The following is a 17,842-nucleotide window of genomic DNA, read 5'->3' on the forward strand; positions in this document are numbered from 1 at the left end:
TAAATATTCACAATATAGAACGTCAATGTAAATGTAAATTATATTAATTTGCAATCCATGCTACTGAATTTCAGTACAAAATCACCTCTCAGTCAATCATATCATGCATGAGACAATCATATCATGCATGAGTTACTAAACACTGCTGATGTATAATTGCATATATTTAATACTTGGAAGCAGTGTTGGGGAAAGTTACTTTTAAAAGTAATGCATTACAATATTGCTCTACTCCCTAAAAAAGTAACTTTTTATGGAAAGTAATGCATTACGTTGCTTTTGCATTACTTTCGTGTTACTTTTTAAATCTGGGCATTGCATTGCATTGCATTGCATAGCAAATGTAAAAGCCCTTGCACACCAAAAAGTTAAATTAATAAGTCTCAGGCTGAAGGAAAAATGTAAATTCACGTATGTACAGTAGAACGCAGGAGGAGAACACTCCAACACTCAACACTCTTCAGCAATTAAAAAAAAAACAAAAAAAAAAAAACAATGAAACACAAATGTTGTTTTATCTAAAGTCATTTTTGCTTATTAGTTTGGTTGAACTGGATCATCAAAGGTCAGCAGCAAAGACACTGGGTAATAAAATGGGATTAAATAAAGGATATTTGTGTTATTTGACATTTAATTATTGTCAGTTTGTATCATATTTTGAGTTTTAATTAATTTTAATGAATACTAAATTTGTTTCTATTGCGAGTAAGATGAATTAATGCATGTTCACATTTAGTCTAGAAAAACAATAACATCATATTTACACAGTGCACACAACGTCTCTGTACTTCCGATTTCTCTCCACATGAGGACAGAAGACTTGTCAGTCAATAGATAGGAAAACAAAGTAACTCGCATTACTTATTTGAAAAAGTAACTCAGATATTTTCTCGTAAATTAAAAAGTAAAGCATTACTTTACTAGTTACTTGAAATAAAGTAATCTGATGATGTAACTCGTGTTACTTGTAATGTGTTACCCCCAACATTGCTTGAAAGACTTTGAGCATGTAATTGTTAATTTAATGTTTACTGATTTTTGTTCATGTGATGCAGGGATTCCCAAATTTGTCAGTCAAACCATTTGACCTGAAATATACTTGAAGCCCCCTGAGATTTAAAATTAATATTTCAATAATTTAACACATTTGCAAATTCATAGTTCTCTGATGTTGGTTGATGGTCACACTGACATGCAGGTAAAAACAACAACAAAATAATAATAATAATAATAATTCAGATGTTTCAAATGCATTTCATGATGTATTTATCTTTTTATAACAATATTCCTTTTCTAATCTATAAACAAATTAGGTCAAAAGTAATATAAAGTAATCCAAAAGTAGTTACCTAAAATGAGTCTAGATCACATTACTGGCTACAATTTTCATTATGTAATTTGTAATTTAATTACAGAGCACTGCTGGTACGTTAGATACATTTTATTAGTTATCACAAAGGCTTTGAGTACTTACATTCTCAATCTGTGTCGTTAATAAGAAGATAAGAAAAATGTATAAATAAACTATCAAAAGTATTGCGTGATTGTTGTATTTTTTGTATATTGGCGGACGTTTAAACAGCTGTGAAGTAAATATAACTACACCTAAATACTTGATTAAGACAGCAAGAGAAATGATTGGCGGAGACGCGCAGGAGTAACACCCTCCGTGATGGAATCTGTACTGTGATTGGCTCAAAGCTACCGGAGACAAGTTGCTATTGAAGTTCCTCAGTGCGCAGAAAGCCCGGCAGGCGCAGGCTGTAATTGGAGGGTAAAATGGCGCTGAGTTCTCAAGGAACAAAGAAGAAAGTTTGCTATTATTATGATGGTAAGAATTGCATTTTTACCGGCGAAATATCGAGCTGTTATTATCAGAGAAATAAAACGCGGCGTCTGCTTTGGATAAATTCTGCATAACGCTTAAGTTCCTGAGTGCAGCCTAATTGTTAGCCGGTTTAGCCGCACGGCGCTAATGCTAGTGTTAGCTTAGCGTGCTAGCTGCTCTTCATCCTGTTGTTCTTCTTATTCACTATTAGCATCAAAACCGCAGCATGGAGTTAACACCAGCACAATTCACACTCTTTTTTGCAAGTGCAGTATATCTGCGTACACTTTACTACACGTATTCTTCAAATCCCACATGTAGCGTCGATAAAATTAGCTTAACATTGTGGACCGCAAGAGTTCAGATGAATTGAGCTCGCTGCTTTTATTCATGTCTTCAGTGTTAGCAACAGTATCACTCCGAGCGTGTCTGGATGATGCTCTACTTTCTAGCGAGAGCTGTTTTGTCTTTGTTTTCCCCTGCTTTTTGATCTCTTCTGCCCTTATAGTCACGCATAAACATCATGTTGATGTTTTTGATATATTAATGATCAGCTTGAATTATACACCTGGCTTTGTGTCTAGTTCAAGGCCTGTTGCAAAAAAAAAAAAAAAAATTGATTGGTCCATTAACTCCATAAACAGATTTTTTTTCAAAAGCATATTTTCATTATATTAATTAGGTTTTTAAGAGTTTCTAGTAATATTCAGTTTTTAATTTTTGTTTATATGTGATTTTTAAAATTATTTTTTACTTATTTATAACATCTACCTGGGTTATCTTTTTTTTCCTTACTTGCTTCCCAGGGGATGTTGGGAATTACTACTACGGCCAGGGCCATCCCATGAAACCCCACAGAATCCGCATGACCCACAACCTCCTGCTCAACTATGGGCTGTATAGGAAAATGGAAATTTATGTAAGTAAAGTTAATCATAACTTTTAAAATTTCATTAGTTAACTTAATTTATTGGCTAAGCTGATTTTTATTTTATTTTTATTTATTTTTTTCATTTGTTTGCATGTTTAGCGGCCTCATAAAGCCAATGCTGAAGAAATGACCAAGTATCACAGTGATGATTACATCAAATTCCTCCGTTCCATTCGCCCAGACAACATGTCTGAGTACAGCAAGCAGATGCAGAGATGTAAGTTGCTGGGTTTTTTTTTTTTTTTTTTCTTCTTGCTCAAAATGTTCATGTGTGAGGTCTTAAATAAGACCCCAGTCAAATTTAACTATGATGCAAGTTGCTTTACTATGAAATTCTTTCCGTGTCTTGGATGTAGAGTGAAAATTTTGTTGTCTCTGCAGTTAATGTAGGGGAGGATTGTCCTGTCTTTGACGGCTTATTTGAGTTCTGTCAGCTCTCAACAGGTGGATCTGTTGGTAAGTGTTTTTTTTTTTAAGTGTTTAAGTTTACAAAATCTTTTGACAGTTGTTTTTTTTTTTTTTTTTTTTTTTTTTTTTTTTTTAACCATATATCATAATTATAATTATTTTCAGCTGGGGCTGTGAAACTCAACAAACAGCAGACAGATATTGCCATTAACTGGGCAGGAGGCCTTCATCACGCAAAGAAATCTGAGGCATCTGGGTTTTGCTATGTCAATGACATCGTACTCGCCATTCTGGAGCTGCTCAAGTATGTATGAAAAAAAAGTACAAATAACAATTAGTGCTGTCGAATCGATTAATTGCATTCAAAAAAGCATTGTGTTTACGCAATGTATGTGTGTGTATACATTAATAATACATAATACATACGTGTGTATAATCAAGAAATCATATATACGCGTACGCCCACACTTCTGTTCAGCTGTTCTTGTAGGGACTCTGAATAGGCATAATTTTTTTTTTTTTTTACTGTAAAAAACATATTTTATATTGCCCTACACCAACCGTACACCTAAATGTACCCATCACAGGAAACATTCTGCATTTTTACTTTCTCCAAAAAAAAAAAAAACTCATTCTGTATGATTTATAAGCTTTTGTACCCATGGGGTCCCCAATTCAGGTCCCCACCATGACACAAGTCCCAATGAGTCTGTGTGTACTCAGGTTTAAGTCCCCACCAGTATATGTAAACCAAACCCACTTTATTCACAGACTACTGTCATTTGTGTGATATAAGTCTCTTATGCTTACCAGTGCTGCATATATTTGATCAAAAAAAAACTGTAAAACAGAAATATGTTAACATGTAATTTATACTGACGAAAAGTTGAATTTTCAGCATCTTTACTCCAGTTTTCAGTGTCACATGATCCTTCAGAAATCATTCTAATATGCTGATTTGCTGCTCATGAAAACTGAGTTTGTGCTGCTTAATATTTTTGTGAAACTTTTTCCAGAGTCTAGACAGTTCACTTCCAGAACAAAAATTCACATATAATGTACTCACCCCCCTTGTCATCCAAGATGTTCATGTCTGTCTGTCTGTCTGTCTTTAGTTGTAAAGAAATTGTTTTTTGAGGGAAAACATTTCATGATTTTTCTCCATATAATAGACTGCTATGGTGCCCCGAGTTTGAACTTCCAAAATGCAGTTTAAATGCAGCTTCAAACAATCCCAAATGCGGTTGTAAACAATCCCAGCTGAGGAAGAAAGGTCTTATCTAGTGAAACGATCGGTTATGTTCATAAAAATAATACAATTTATCTACTTTTAAATGTCAAACGACAAATTAACTTCTCCTTTAAGCCAAATACAGTTTTAGAGTTTTTAGTAAAAAACAAATGGCAAAAATCTGACATCATTTAGCCATAATTTTTTTCTTGCCATGAAAATGGCCACAGAAGCTGGCATAGCGTTTAACAAATAATTCAAACTTTTGACTGGTAATGGCTGTATTTTGTAAAATGTGTCAGTGAGCTTAGACAGAGAAACATATGATTACTTAAAACAACAAAACACACACGCACTTGGACGCTTTAATTGAAGTCCTCGTAAATCTTTCTAGGTACCATCAAAGAGTGCTTTACATCGACATTGACATTCATCATGGGGATGGAGTTGAGGAAGCTTTCTACACGACAGACCGTGTCATGACTGTGTCCTTCCACAAGTATGGAGAGTATTTCCCTGGAACTGGAGACCTCAGAGTAAGTTCTTGCAAGTAAAAATAAAAACTTTTTTTTTTTTTTTTTTTTGTTAAAAAGGAACATGAAGCTAAATGTGCACTTTTATTTTTTGCTGCTGCTTTTCACAGGATATTGGTGCGGGGAAGGGAAAATACTATGCAGTGAATTACCCGCTCAGGGATGGTATAGATGATGAGTCCTATGAAGCCATATTCAAACCTGTAAGTCTGTAAACCACCTCAGGTGTAAAAAAAAAGTGTGCTAATCTTAAATTGTGGTGAAATCTCATGTTTCTAAATGTCCTGCAGATCATGGCCAAAGTGATGGAGATGTACCAGCCCAGTGCTGTGGTGCTCCAGTGCGGTGCTGATTCTCTGTCTGGTGATAGATTGGGATGCTTTAACCTCACCATCAAAGGTATCAAACATCAAACCGCATGTGCATCTCTAAAGTGACTGGTATTTGTGTTTAACCAAACCTTTGTGTGTTCCTCAGGTCATGCTAAGTGTGTGGAGTACATGAAGAGCTTTAACCTGCCCCTGCTCATGCTGGGAGGTGGAGGCTACACCATCAGGAACGTGGCCCGCTGCTGGACCTATGAGACGGCTGTAGCGCTGGACAGCACCATTCCCAACGGTGAGACACTCTTTTTTTGTTAGACTGTCACATGTTTTGTTGTCTCCATGGTAAACACCATTTAACTCATTCTTTTGTCTATCAGAGCTCCCGTACAATGACTACTTTGAGTATTTTGGACCTGATTTCAAGCTTCACATTAGCCCCTCCAACATGACCAATCAGAATACAAATGACTACCTGGAAAAGATCAAGTAAGTGGGATGAACAGCCAGTTTTAGTCTAAAATGCGTGTACGTTGTGGGTGTACATTTGAACTGGTTTGATATTTCTCTCTAAGTGTTTTGTATCTGTCTTCTCTCTCGTTTTTCTATACAGACAGCGTCTGTTTGAGAATCTGCGGATGTTGCCTCACGCCCCAGGGGTTCAGATGCAGGCGATCCCAGAGGATGCTGTTCAGGAAGACAGTGGAGATGAGGAGGACGACCCTGACAAACGCATCTCCAGTGAGTACCACCTTTATTCACTTATTCACTTCAGCTCATCACAAACTTCCAAACATGAAAACTCATTGACTGGTCATTGTGGACTCTTTTAATGCTTGCTGATTCTGATGCATATACGTTTAGTTTGAGATCCAAGTTCACAGTTGTTTTTCTCATCTTTAGTCCGTGCCCATGACAAGCGGATAGCCTGCGACGAGGAGTTCTCAGACTCTGAGGACGAAGGACAGGGCGGCAGGAGAAACGCAGCCAATTACAAGAAGCCTAAGCGAGTGAAGACTGAAGAAGAGAAGGATGGAGAAGAGAAGAAAGGTGAGCCAACAGGTACAGCTGGTTTCTTTTATTTCAGGCTCTTTCTTATTAGTAAGAACAGCAGTTACTTCTGTGAGGTTGCATTGAAGAGAGTTTGGGCTGATTGTGTTCACTTATTGTATCAAAGCACTGTACTATAATTAAGAGAAGTGAGATTAAAACAGTGTCTCCCATTTGATACCAGATGTTAAAGAAGAAGAGAAAGCTTCAGAGGAAAAAATGGACACAAAGGGGTAAGCTATCTCTCTTATCATGGATTCCGTAGTAAGAGTAATATATTTACAATACATAATTTCATATTACTGACATATTGTTTAGAACTTAGTGATACTTATTTGCAGTGCTACTTGTGCGCAATGTACATTTCCTAGTATTGAGCCTAAAATGTTTTAATATTACTCTTAATGAAGATTGTATGATCTCTGTATAATGTCAGTCTTTAAATGAAAGATATTTACAGTGTACCTGAAGTATACTTGCAGTAGTTCCACTTAAACACAATCAAATATACTTCAGTATATCTTTAATTGTGCAAAAGTAGTGCTGAATCGCAACTAAAGTTAAGCACAAAAGCACAAAATTAATGATTCCAATTTGAGTTTAATGAATTTCAGTATAGCAGTTTGTTATTAAACAATTTTTTTGTTAGGTACAGAATTATGTTAATGTAAAACCTCACTCTAAATTGCAGGGGTTTCTTTAATTTTTAAAAATGTACTCAATAGGCTTCATTGTGTGTTTTTATATTCATTTATTTATTTTTAAAGGTTGACAATTGACTAAATGTCCTGTTAACACACATACACACATTTTATTTATTTTTATTTTTTTTGGTTCAATTTGATTATTTTTAAAATATGAAATTTCCTTTTTTCGGTACCATTTCTTTTTTTTTTTTTTTTTTTTTTTTTTTTATTTTTTTTTTTTAATATTTTCAAGCATTAATTAAATTATAAAATGTTTTACTGTCACGTTTGATCAGTTTTACAAAATATTTATTTTTCAAATAAATGCTGTTCTTTTGAACTTTCTATTCAAAGGATTATGAAAAATATGGTTTCCACTAAATTATTCAGCATAATTTTTTCTCCTTTATTATCAATGTTTCTTGAGGAGCAAATCAGCATATTAGAATAATTTCTGAAGGATCATGTGACACTGAAAACTGGAGTAATGATCCTGAAAATTCAGCTTTGGCATAATAGGAATAAATTATTTTAAAATGTACCTAAATAGAGGAGTTTTTAATGTTGTAACTTCCTTTTTTTTTTTTTTTTTTTTTTTTTTTTTTTTTTTTTTTTTTTAAATCAGGGGAATCCTTTGAAAAGCAATTAGGCTAGTTTTGAGTAACAGTTGTGTGGGTTTTGCTGTGACAACCTGGCTACCCTGAGCTTTGTGAGCATGAGACTTTTCAAATCACAAAATCTCACCAACCCCATACTTTAACTCTACTGTATATTGCGGTGTTTGTTTGCTTTTCAACATTTGCACCTATTGATCCTTGATTCATCTTTCATGTTTCTAAAACTCCTGGTTTTTATTTACAGGCCAAAAGAAGAATTAAAAACAGTCTGAGGAAAGGACATGTCCTCATGGATGCATGAACTTGTCATACACCGTCATCCTCTCAAACGTCAAACCCACGTACACATGCTAGATGTTAGCTCTAGTCCTGAGCTAAGGACTGTAAATTATTTTGTAAGACTTGTTTTACTATTTGTAATCTAATGAAGCGGTATAAAAGTTTTTACATTTACAAGTGTGAAATGGCAGATATTTTTTTTTTTTTTTTTTTTTTTTTTTTTTTTTCTCTCTCCATTGTACTTTTGAAACCATGTTTGTTTGCCTCCCCCTATTAATCCTTATGTTACTGTTTACCGACGATTGCACCTCAAACAGGACCAGAGATAGCACATCTCTTTTCTCTCCCATCATGGGAATCTCTCCCCTCAAATCATGGATTGACACTTACTGGCCGCTCTTATTTGGTTTTCTCTGTGGATGCCGTTTTGCGTACGGTGTCCTTTACCTCGTTTTTAAGCGTTAAATGTTTGTTTTTATTAAGGTGTCTGTCTTGATGGCTCTGTATTGAACCTTCCCCTTGTCTGTTGGGGCATGGCAAAGGCTTGCTGTATTGCTGTTAGATTCCAGGTTCTTTTCTGTTGTGGTTACGCTAGCACGTCAGTCTCTTGACTGACAGGATATAGCCGTTTGGAGTTCAAGAGTTCAGTGGTTGTGACGATTTACTATTATACTATTATAACAATGACTTTGCTAAATAAAGAGAAATTTTGACATTTTGTGAATTTCATTAATCTTGCACAAACACTATTTCATGTTAACAGCTTGTCTAAAAGCTACTTTATAAGTATGTGTGATTTATCAGTGGCCAAATTAGGTTGTGGCTCTTATACTAAATTAATGTGGTAAGTATAGTTAATATTGCTTTATTCTTGTGTGTGTGCGAGTGTACACAAAAATAATTACAGTATACACTATATACACATTTTATATATGGGTCATTTACATAATTGGTTCAAAATCAGAGTTGAAAACACTGGGGGGGAGCATATTTTTCCACAAATTTTGTATGCATGCATATCGAATAATATCCAAGGTGCACATTTCTAGTAATTGTGCAGTTAGTTCTCATACTGTATTTTCAAGTTTTGGAATATTTGTCCTCTCCACAAATTTGTCGCTACTGAAACAGTAATAATTTAATAAGAAGGGTTATATTCACCTGTTAAGGTTTTGCTTACATCTTCCTTGTAAATAAATATATTTCAAGTGTGATTTGTGAGATTTGTTGTATTTTGAATCCAATTTTTCTTTGCAAAAAGTTGATTGTACTGATTTCAAACTTAAGGAATCATTGGTTTGAATATACATGATAGTCAAACACTGTCAAATATATACATATATAACTTCACTTTATTTCATTTTATTATTTTACAAAACCAAAAATATATTTTTAAAAACAACAATGAAATAAAATTCAAAAAATATTTCAATATAATTTTCATAAGTTAAAATTTATGGGGTTTGGGACTACAACCTCCAAATTGAAATTACCCAATAAATGATGATTTTATGTATATTAAGCTTACTGATATTTTAAATATTACTGTGGATTTCAATAGATACAATAGATTTGAATACTTAAACACTTTTAAAATGTGTTTTTCGTTGTTGTTGTTTGTTTGTGGGACAGCTGTTTTCATTAAAAGAAAAATAAATCAAACTAAAAGTCTTTTTTTCAGGAGACAAAGTTCCAAATTTTAAAGATAATCCTATAAAGTCCAAATAAGACTTACAAATCTTTATCAGAAAGGGTTTAAACAGTATCTTTAATACTTGTTCTGTAAACAAAGTATTCTTGCACACAAACCTGTGAAACAGACACTCACGATTTGCAGGCAGCAGGCAGTTATAATAACTTCTGTTAAAGATACCTTTCTACTGACTGAAAAACACCAGAAGGATGTCCAGGGTTTCTGATCACCTGTGTGAACATGCTATAGTCCTGCTGTAAGGAGGCATGAGGACAGCAGATGTGGCCTGAGCAAAAAACAGCAGTATCTGTAATATGAGATACCTAAGACAGTGTAAACAAGACAGGAAGGACAGCTGATCCTTGCAGCAGAAAACCACGTTTAACCATGTGTCCTCCCATTCAAGAACGTGTTTTGGTGGAAGAGTGAAGTAACATCTTACAATAAAAACTGGCAAATCTGCCTCAGTCCATGAGAATGAGACACACACAGGATACCTTTGATGTCACTCATTATTCCATTTTTGTCAAATGCCTGTTCAGTTTAAGTCTACATCTCTCTCTCTCTCTTCATATATGACTTTTTCTTTTGAGGATCAAAAGTACTTTGAGAATTAATTTATTTTAGGTTTCTAAAACTCCTCTGTAATACATAGGTGAGTTAATGACAGCATTTTCATTTTTTTAGATAAACTAAAAAATTAATGTGCTTAATGAACAATAACAAATTAACGGAAAATTCTGTCATTAATTACTCCCCCTTAATGTCGTTCTAAACCCGTAAGACCTTCGTTCATCTTCAGAACACAAATTAAAATATTTTTGATGAAATCTTAGAACTTTATGACCCTGCATAGAGAGTAATGCAACTAAAATATTCCCAGACCCAGAAACGTAATAAGGACATCAGTGGTTCAACCGTAATTTTACAAAGCTGCAAGAATACATCTTTATTCAACAATTTCTTCTCTTCCCTGTCAGTCTTTTATGATGAACGAAGGGCTTACGTGTAAAAGACTGACAGGGAAGAGAAGAAATTGTTGAATGAAGATGTATTCTCACAGCTTTGTAAAAGTATAGTTGAACCACTGATGTCACATGGACCATTCTAACAATGTTCTTACTACTTTTCTAGGTCTTGAATATGTCAGTTGCATTGTTGTCTCTGCAGGGTCAGAAGGTTCTCAGATTTCATCAAAAATATCTTAATTTGTGCTCCAAAGCTAAACAAAGGTCTTACGGGTTTGAAACGTCATGAGGGTGAGTAATTAATGACAGAACTATCATCTTTGGGTGCTTCCTAAACTTAAATTAATTCTAGGGAAAAAAAAAAAAAAAAAAAATGGGGGAAAAAAAACGAAACATATCAATTACAGTATTTCTACAGTGATGGCACCAATGTGTAAGAAGACAAGCAGTAACAAAACAGGCTGTTTTGTATCTCAATCCCAGTTTATTCAGAATGTTTAATGTATTAAATACACATTGCATGAAATGCTTCAAATGCAATATTTGTATGCAGGTGACCGTATAAAACACAATGTCCATGTTGAGCCTTTTGCAGTCGATCAGGTGTTACTGCTGTGTTCAAATGGTGATCTCTCTTGGATGTTAGGAACGCCGACGGTCACTGGTTATTACACCTCAAGCTCAAAATCAAAATACGAGGGATCGAAGTAATGAATTCTGACATAACCATCCTCTCCTCCACTGCTGTAACTGTGGGTGCAAAAGAATGAAAGCATTCATTAATAAAACAATAAAATATAAATATTGCTGCAAGCAGCATTTACCGGGGTTCAGGCTGTACCCACCTAAATCAATGGTAATTTAATACAGAAATACGATGATTTTTTTAAAACGTTTATGACTGTTATAGCGGCAGCTTTGGTCCGATCCCCTTAAAACTTTGCATGCTTGTTTAGAATCACCCGTCACATGCTCAGCAGGTTTTGTGAAGTTTTGGGTAAATTCGGAAAGGGGCCCCTTTACTAAACGACCCTGTTATAGCTTCCCAAAGGGTAAATTTCAACCTTTTTTGATAATTATTGGCCTAGAGAGTCCAGAGAATTGTACTGCTGTGTTTTTTCCAGAGTTCACAAAAGTAGGTTTTTAAAAAATTAATCCTTTAACAAACAATTTGATTGAAAGCAGTGGTTCTAAAGGCTAAGTTGTCCGGAATGAGGAGTTCTGTTGTATGATATAAATATCACATGTATGTTTGAAAAAAAAAAAAAACGTGTGACGTACAATCGTTTACGCACTTGAAAAACACAATATTCCCCCCCGCCCCAGTTTGGCCGAATTCTTCAAATGTCTCTCAGACCTTTGGGCCGGTGGCTCAAACAGGCCCACAGAGTTTCATTCCGATCAGCCTCCATTAACATTGTCTAGATGATCAAACTTCGCCAGCCAATGGTGCCCACATTTTTTGAGATACGCAAATGCCCTTGTAGACACTTCATGTTGACAGGATAAATGGTTGCTGAGTTATAGCCACTTTTATGTTTTTTTCCCCCTCTTATAGCACCACCAAGGGGCCAGCACTGCGATTTTTTTCCTGTGACCTCAGATTGAGCTCTTACATAAGTGTTCTGAGTTCAGGCAAAAAACCTAGGACTAGTTCACAAAAGTAGCTTTTTTAAAAAAAAAGTGAAATACCTAAAAATTTTGACAGGCTCACGATCGAATCTGACATGTGTCGGGCGTGAGCCAAGGACACTTGAGCCTGCAACTGACAGTTTAGGAGTTATGAGCGATTCCGTACTTTTGTTCGCTGTACCACCCCGTCAGGCCGATTGGGGCGAGGCTTGGTCACGCTGTAGGCGGTGTGAGTACTACCATCCCTCCAAGATTCAGGTCTCTACCACTTACGGTTTGTTCTACAATATCATTTTTACTGATCTGTGACCATTCTAACAATTACAATAGGGTTGCAAGCGCTATGCACTTGAATCCCTAAATATTGCAAACTAATTTTATCAATGTAAATGCAGGAACTAACCTTTTCCCATCTGGGTGGAAGGCCACACAGTTGATGGGGCCGAAGTGTCCCTTCACACGGCCAAACTCCTCTTCATAAGCCGCATGGAAAAACCTAGAAGAGTGTGGCAATACTGGATAAGCATTTTTATTTTAATCAATGCATTTACATGATGTTAAGATTTGTTTTACGAGCGCTGGAATCCAATATAAAAATTCTGGTAACACTTTACAATAAGGTTCATTAGATAACTAAATCAGTTAACATGAACTAAGAACGAACAATGCTTCTACAACATTTATTAATCTTAGTTAATTTCCGCATTTACTAAAGTTAACAAGTTGTGTTTGTTAACATTAGGTAATGCACTGTGAACTAACGCGAACGAACAATGGACGACTGTATTTTTATTAACTAACATTAACAAAGATTAATAAATAGTGTAACAAATGTATTGTTCGTTGTTCGTTCATGTTAGTTAATACGTTAACTAATGTTAACAAATGACACCTTATTGTAAAGTGTTACCAAAAGTCCTAATTATTTTCCATGCAGAATCACAGGTGTAACAGCACCAACCTGGCCTCGAATTTGCCGATCCTAGTAGAGGTGGTTGTGACTTCCATGGCCTCCTGACCACCTCCCATCACCACCTGAGCAACGCAAAACATTACCGTTTTTGCTTGTAGTTAAATTAACTTAAGCATGGAAGACACTACAGCAGATTACATAGACTTACATGGTCCATGATGGGTGAGATAGCAGCCGAGTTAACAGGTCGCTCTGTCTTGAAGGTTCTGATGTGATCAAGGTTTGTGGAGTCAAACATCTGCACAGTGAAGGACGTAATATGAGAGTCAAAGTCAAACCAGCATAATTTCAGACAGTTTTCAATGTGCTTTTCAACACAAACCTTGGCAGTACAGTCTTTGGAGGCACTGATGACCATTGTGAGATCCACAGACGACTGAATGTCGTTGATCTGTTTGGTGTGTTCCTTTGCCTTCTTCAGAATCTCCCCCGACTACAGAATCACACATTAGACAATTAACATCTCTTAAATCTGTAAGGTTTTAAATTGTAATTTATTTCTGTGATGCTAAGCTGAATTTTCAGCATCATTACTTCAGTCTTCAGTATCACATGATGTTTCAGAAATCATTTTAACATGCTGATTTGGTGCTTAACGATCATTTCTATTAACAATGTTGAACCCAGTTGAACTGTTTAATATTTTTGTGGAAACCATGCCAAAAAACTGTTTGATGAACAGAAAGTTCAAAAGAACAGCATTTATTTGAAGTAAAACTGACTCCAAAATTCTGAACAGTAGTGCAAGAGAAACCAAAGGCACAAACCTTAGCACTAAACTGGTTAATTTCTCCATTTTCGTGGCCAGCAATTACAAACTCTCCCAGCGGACCCCACACAGCACTGGTGATCTTTGACTCATTACAGGGCACAGAGAGATAAGGCTGGTTGTCCTCTATGGAGAGAAGCAAAATATCAGATATCTTTAATAGAAAGCATCATCGGTATTGCTTTAAACACAAGTGGTCAAATACTAACCGATTTGTTGCGGGTCTCGCAGGTCGAAATAGTTGAGGAAGCACTGGTAGCCCATTTGCTTGTCTGTGGAAAACATGATGATGTTCCCACTGAAGTCAAAGCCGCACGTCCTCACCGCCGAGCTCGTCTCCAGCAGAGCCAGCTGCTTTCCTGAGGAAGTCAGCACAGAAACATAATTCAAGAAAACAAAGTGTCTGTTTGACATTTCAGAAAATGCTGCTTGTTGACAAAGCATTTAAACTGATATTAAATCTTAGGTCTGTGAAACTTACAACACTGACAAACACATCAAAGATGGATGTTTAATTTCATACAAACAACAACAAAAAAAACACTTTTTCTTTGATTAACATGTATTTATTTATTTATTTAAGTATATTACATTTTTACATTAAACATTTTATATAAAATTGTAGAGATATAATTTTCTAATTTTCTAATTCAAGATTGTATTAAAATATGTAATTATATTAATATTTTTTTAAAATATCAATATTTTAAAATTAATATGCAAATGGTGTGACTGTTTGGATATCATTAAAAAAAGGGTGAAAGTGAGAAAATTAAGATTTATATTAATATTGTAATTGGAAAATGAAAAAAGGGGCTCAAATTATTGAGAAAATTAAGAATAGTTTACAGTTTGATAATAATAATAATAATAATAGGCCTCTGTAATTTAAATTTCAGATATTGATATTTTGAAAACAATATGCAGGGGGTGTGACTGATTGGAAATTGTAAAAACAAAAATAAACAAAAGGCTGAAATTATTAAAAACATTTGATGATGATGATTATATAATGATAAAATAATAAAATGCAAAATGAAATAAATAAATAAAATCAGTTAATAAAAATAACTAAAAGTCTGAAAATAGAGAAAATTAAGAATAGTGTACAGTTTGATAATAACAATAATAATAATAATAATAGGCCTCTGTAATTTACATTTCCGATATTAATATTTTTAAAGCAACTGAAAATTGTAAAATAAATAAATACATACAAGGCTGAAATGATTGAGAAAGTTTTATAATAACAACAACAACAACATTTAATAATAATAATAATAATAATAATAATAATAATAATATAGACCTCTGTAATTTAAATTTAAGATATTAATATTTTAAAAACAATATGCTGTCGAGATTGCAAAAAAAGCTGAAAAGGCTGAAATTATTGAGAAAATTAATAATACTTTATTACTGTTAATTATTATTATTATTATTATTATTATTTAACAATATGTAGATGGGAGCATATGGAGATTTAAAAGAGATTAAAAGGCTAACATTATTAAGAAAATGAAGAGTTTTATTATAATTATATTATTATTATTATATATTTAAAAAAAAACAATAAGGAAATGATGCGAGTGTGACCATCTGAAGACTGAATATTAAATAGATTGTTTGCTAAGAAGAAGAATGGTATGCTTCTGAAGTTTAATTTTAAAGTATTACTATTTTTAATATAACATTATATATTAAAATACTAATATTAATATTTTTAATATAACTTTTTAATAATAAATAATAATATTAAACATCAAAAGTCTAAAATTCTTGACAACATTTAAAATTATGTTTAAATTTAAGTTAATTTCAACTGTATTTAAAAATATAAAAATACATTTATCCTTTTGTTGTATTTTGTTTTCATGCATCAAGAAAAGAACAAAACAGAGAGGTATGTGTGTATTTGATATTGCACTAAACTGCCAACCTGTCTCACAGTCCCAGAGCCTGCAGCTGTTATCAGCAGATCCCGTCAACACGTTTTTAGTGTCCCCTTTGAAACACGTTAAGAAAAACCTTTCCAAAATCAAATGACTCATAATAAAGAACAGTGCAGGTGAAATATTGATCTATGCCCAAATGATTATATTAAAACAAAATGAATGAGACTGATCTAACATTACTCCAACAGTACAGCAGATGTTTTAGAAAGGATACAGTCAACATCCACACACCAGACAGCACCTGTGTGTCCATTGTAAGTGCCGAGCCTTTCTCCATTGACAGAGTACCACACATTCGCAATCTACAATGACAATATAAAACACAATCCCAAAAATGCACTGACAAAACAAGACTTTAATGTTTTCCACTGTAGTTTATCATCACTTACTGGATCCTTGGCTACTGAGAACAAGAGATCTCCTTCTCTGTTGTATTTGATTTGCGTGATGGACCTCTCATGGCCCTGGAGAAGAATAGGTTTCTATGCGAAAAATAAAGCATGAAGTGTGTTAATGTTCATTTAATACATGACAAGCGATTACATCAGTGACTGCAATCACACAAGACTGCATGGATTACTCTCTAAATGTTCTCGCTCTTCCTCGTATCGTCATAATACAGTTACTAATGTCATTTCACAATCATATGAAGGATCTTTTTGGCCAAATTTTAAACTTAGCATCTGTTAGCTAACAAAAAACCACCAGTCAACAGACTTCCGGTGTGTCTGGGATTCATGTAACAGCTCGAATAATACATAGATCTAGGCTTACCATTATCTCCGGTTTTGTATCGACAGAATATAATCGAAATTATATTTAAACCCGCCGAAGAAAAATAACAGTACGCAGTACGCGTGCTCAACTGCGCCCGGTAACAAACGGAAAAGATGGATTTCACTTCCGGTACAGACAAAAACAGCTCCCCGTTGAACAAGAAGTAATTCTAACGGTCCGGTCTTTAATAATAACAAAGAAACATGATAATTTTGCTATCTTTAGTTTTACAACTGAGAACAGAATGTGAGAATGGCCAGTTAATGACAAATATTTTTGTTTGTTTGTTTGTTTGTTCTATTATAATTTGTCTTGAACACTGAGCGCTGTTGACTCGATAGTACAAACAAATTCACACTTACACATACGGAGAATTACTAATAAAATAACAATAAACACTTTATTAATCCTTCACAGGAAATTATATAATTACGATGCCTGCAACAGGCTGCCGCTTCACCGGCGCCACCGGAAATGAACGCTCCTATATACTAACATTAATACTTAATTCACACAATTTGTTTGTACTTTCATAATAATACGTACACGACCAGTCAAAAGTTTTTGAACAGTAAAGAATGCTCTTCTTTTTTAAAGAATTCTCCTCTGCTCACCAAGCCTTTATTTCTTTAGTATAAAATACAGCAAAAGCATTGTGAAATGTTTTTACTTTTTAAAATAACTGTTCATATTTGAATTTTAAAATGTAATTTATTCCTGTGATCAGAGCTACATTTTCAGCAAATTACCCTAGTCTTCAGTAATCCTTCAGAAATCATTCTGATATGCTGATCTGACGTTTTATCATTATTAGTAGTATTTAAAACAGTTGAGTACTTTTTTTTATTTCTTTGATGGATAAAAACATCTGAAAAAAGCTTTTGTAATATTATACACTATACTATTCAAAAGCTTGGAGTCAGTATACATATATACATATATATATACAGTCATGTGAAAAAGTTAGGACACCCTATTGAATTTCATGGTTTTCTGTATCAAGACATAATAAAAAATTATCTGGTCCTTGGCAGGTGATAAACATCATCACATGACATATCACACTGTGTCATTATTTATTTAAGAAAAATACAGCCAAGAGGGAAAGGCCATGTGTGACAAAGTTAGGACACCCTATGAGTCAGTCGCCTGTAGATCCACTTTTGGCAGCAGTAACTTGAAGCATTCA

At 34.2% G+C, this 17,842-nt stretch overlaps 2 protein-coding genes across 3 annotated transcripts; one reads left to right on the plus strand and one right to left on the minus strand.

Annotated features, from left to right (window-relative positions):
- Positions 1-1,690: 1,690 nt before the first annotated feature.
- hdac1 (histone deacetylase 1) lies at positions 1,691-8,604 on the plus strand. Of its 2 annotated transcripts, none has more exons than XM_051137254.1 (14): positions 1,691-1,831; positions 2,635-2,747; positions 2,859-2,976; positions 3,141-3,215; positions 3,333-3,471; positions 4,793-4,934; positions 5,042-5,134; positions 5,222-5,330; positions 5,409-5,549; positions 5,635-5,743; positions 5,868-5,995; positions 6,158-6,316; positions 6,489-6,537; positions 7,852-8,604. In XM_051137254.1, the coding sequence occupies exons 1-14, from the start codon at positions 1,780-1,782 to the stop codon at positions 7,877-7,879; spliced, it is 1,455 nt and encodes a 484-aa protein (XP_050993211.1). In that variant the 5' UTR covers positions 1,691-1,779; the 3' UTR covers positions 7,880-8,604. The 2 variants fall into 2 exon arrangements, with proteins under 2 accessions (XP_050993211.1, XP_050993212.1); XM_051137255.1 differs by having other exon boundaries at positions 6,158-6,304.
- Positions 8,605-11,009: 2,405 nt separating this feature from the next.
- eif3i (eukaryotic translation initiation factor 3, subunit I) lies at positions 11,010-16,799 on the minus strand. Its single transcript, XM_051137628.1, has 11 exons — positions 16,651-16,799; positions 16,266-16,358; positions 16,091-16,178; positions 15,861-15,926; positions 14,131-14,280; positions 13,920-14,047; positions 13,475-13,585; positions 13,301-13,390; positions 13,141-13,214; positions 12,583-12,675; positions 11,010-11,297 (listed from the first exon to the last, which is right to left on the minus strand). Exons 1-11 carry the CDS (start codon positions 16,651-16,653, stop codon positions 11,216-11,218), a joined length of 978 nt encoding a protein of 325 aa, XP_050993585.1. The 5' UTR covers positions 16,654-16,799; the 3' UTR covers positions 11,010-11,215.
- Between the last annotated feature and the right edge of the window lie 1,043 nt (positions 16,800-17,842).

This window comes from Labeo rohita, chromosome 19 (genome assembly GCF_022985175.1).
Source record: "Labeo rohita strain BAU-BD-2019 chromosome 19, IGBB_LRoh.1.0, whole genome shotgun sequence".
NCBI lineage: Eukaryota > Metazoa > Chordata > Actinopteri > Cypriniformes > Cyprinidae > Labeo > Labeo rohita.

Coding starts and splice junctions, on each gene's coding strand:
- hdac1 (XM_051137254.1), top strand. CDS start 1,780: ATGGCGCTGAGTTCTCAAGGAACAAAGAAGAAAGTTTGCTATTATTAT. Junction 2,748..2,858: donor ATAGGAAAATGGAAATTTAT/GTAAGTAAAGTT, acceptor TTGCATGTTTAG/CGGCCTCATAAAGCCAATGC. Junction 6,317..6,488: donor GAAGAAAGGTGAGCCAACAG/GTACAGCTGGTT, acceptor ATTTGATACCAG/ATGTTAAAGAAGAAGAGAAA.
- eif3i (XM_051137628.1), bottom strand. Junction 15,927..16,090: donor CTGGTGTGTGGATGTTGACT/GTATCCTTTCTA, acceptor CGTGTTTCAAAG/GGGACACTAAAAACGTGTTG. Junction 13,215..13,300: donor TCTCACCCATCATGGACCAT/GTAAGTCTATGT, acceptor TGCGTTGCTCAG/GTGGTGATGGGAGGTGGTCA.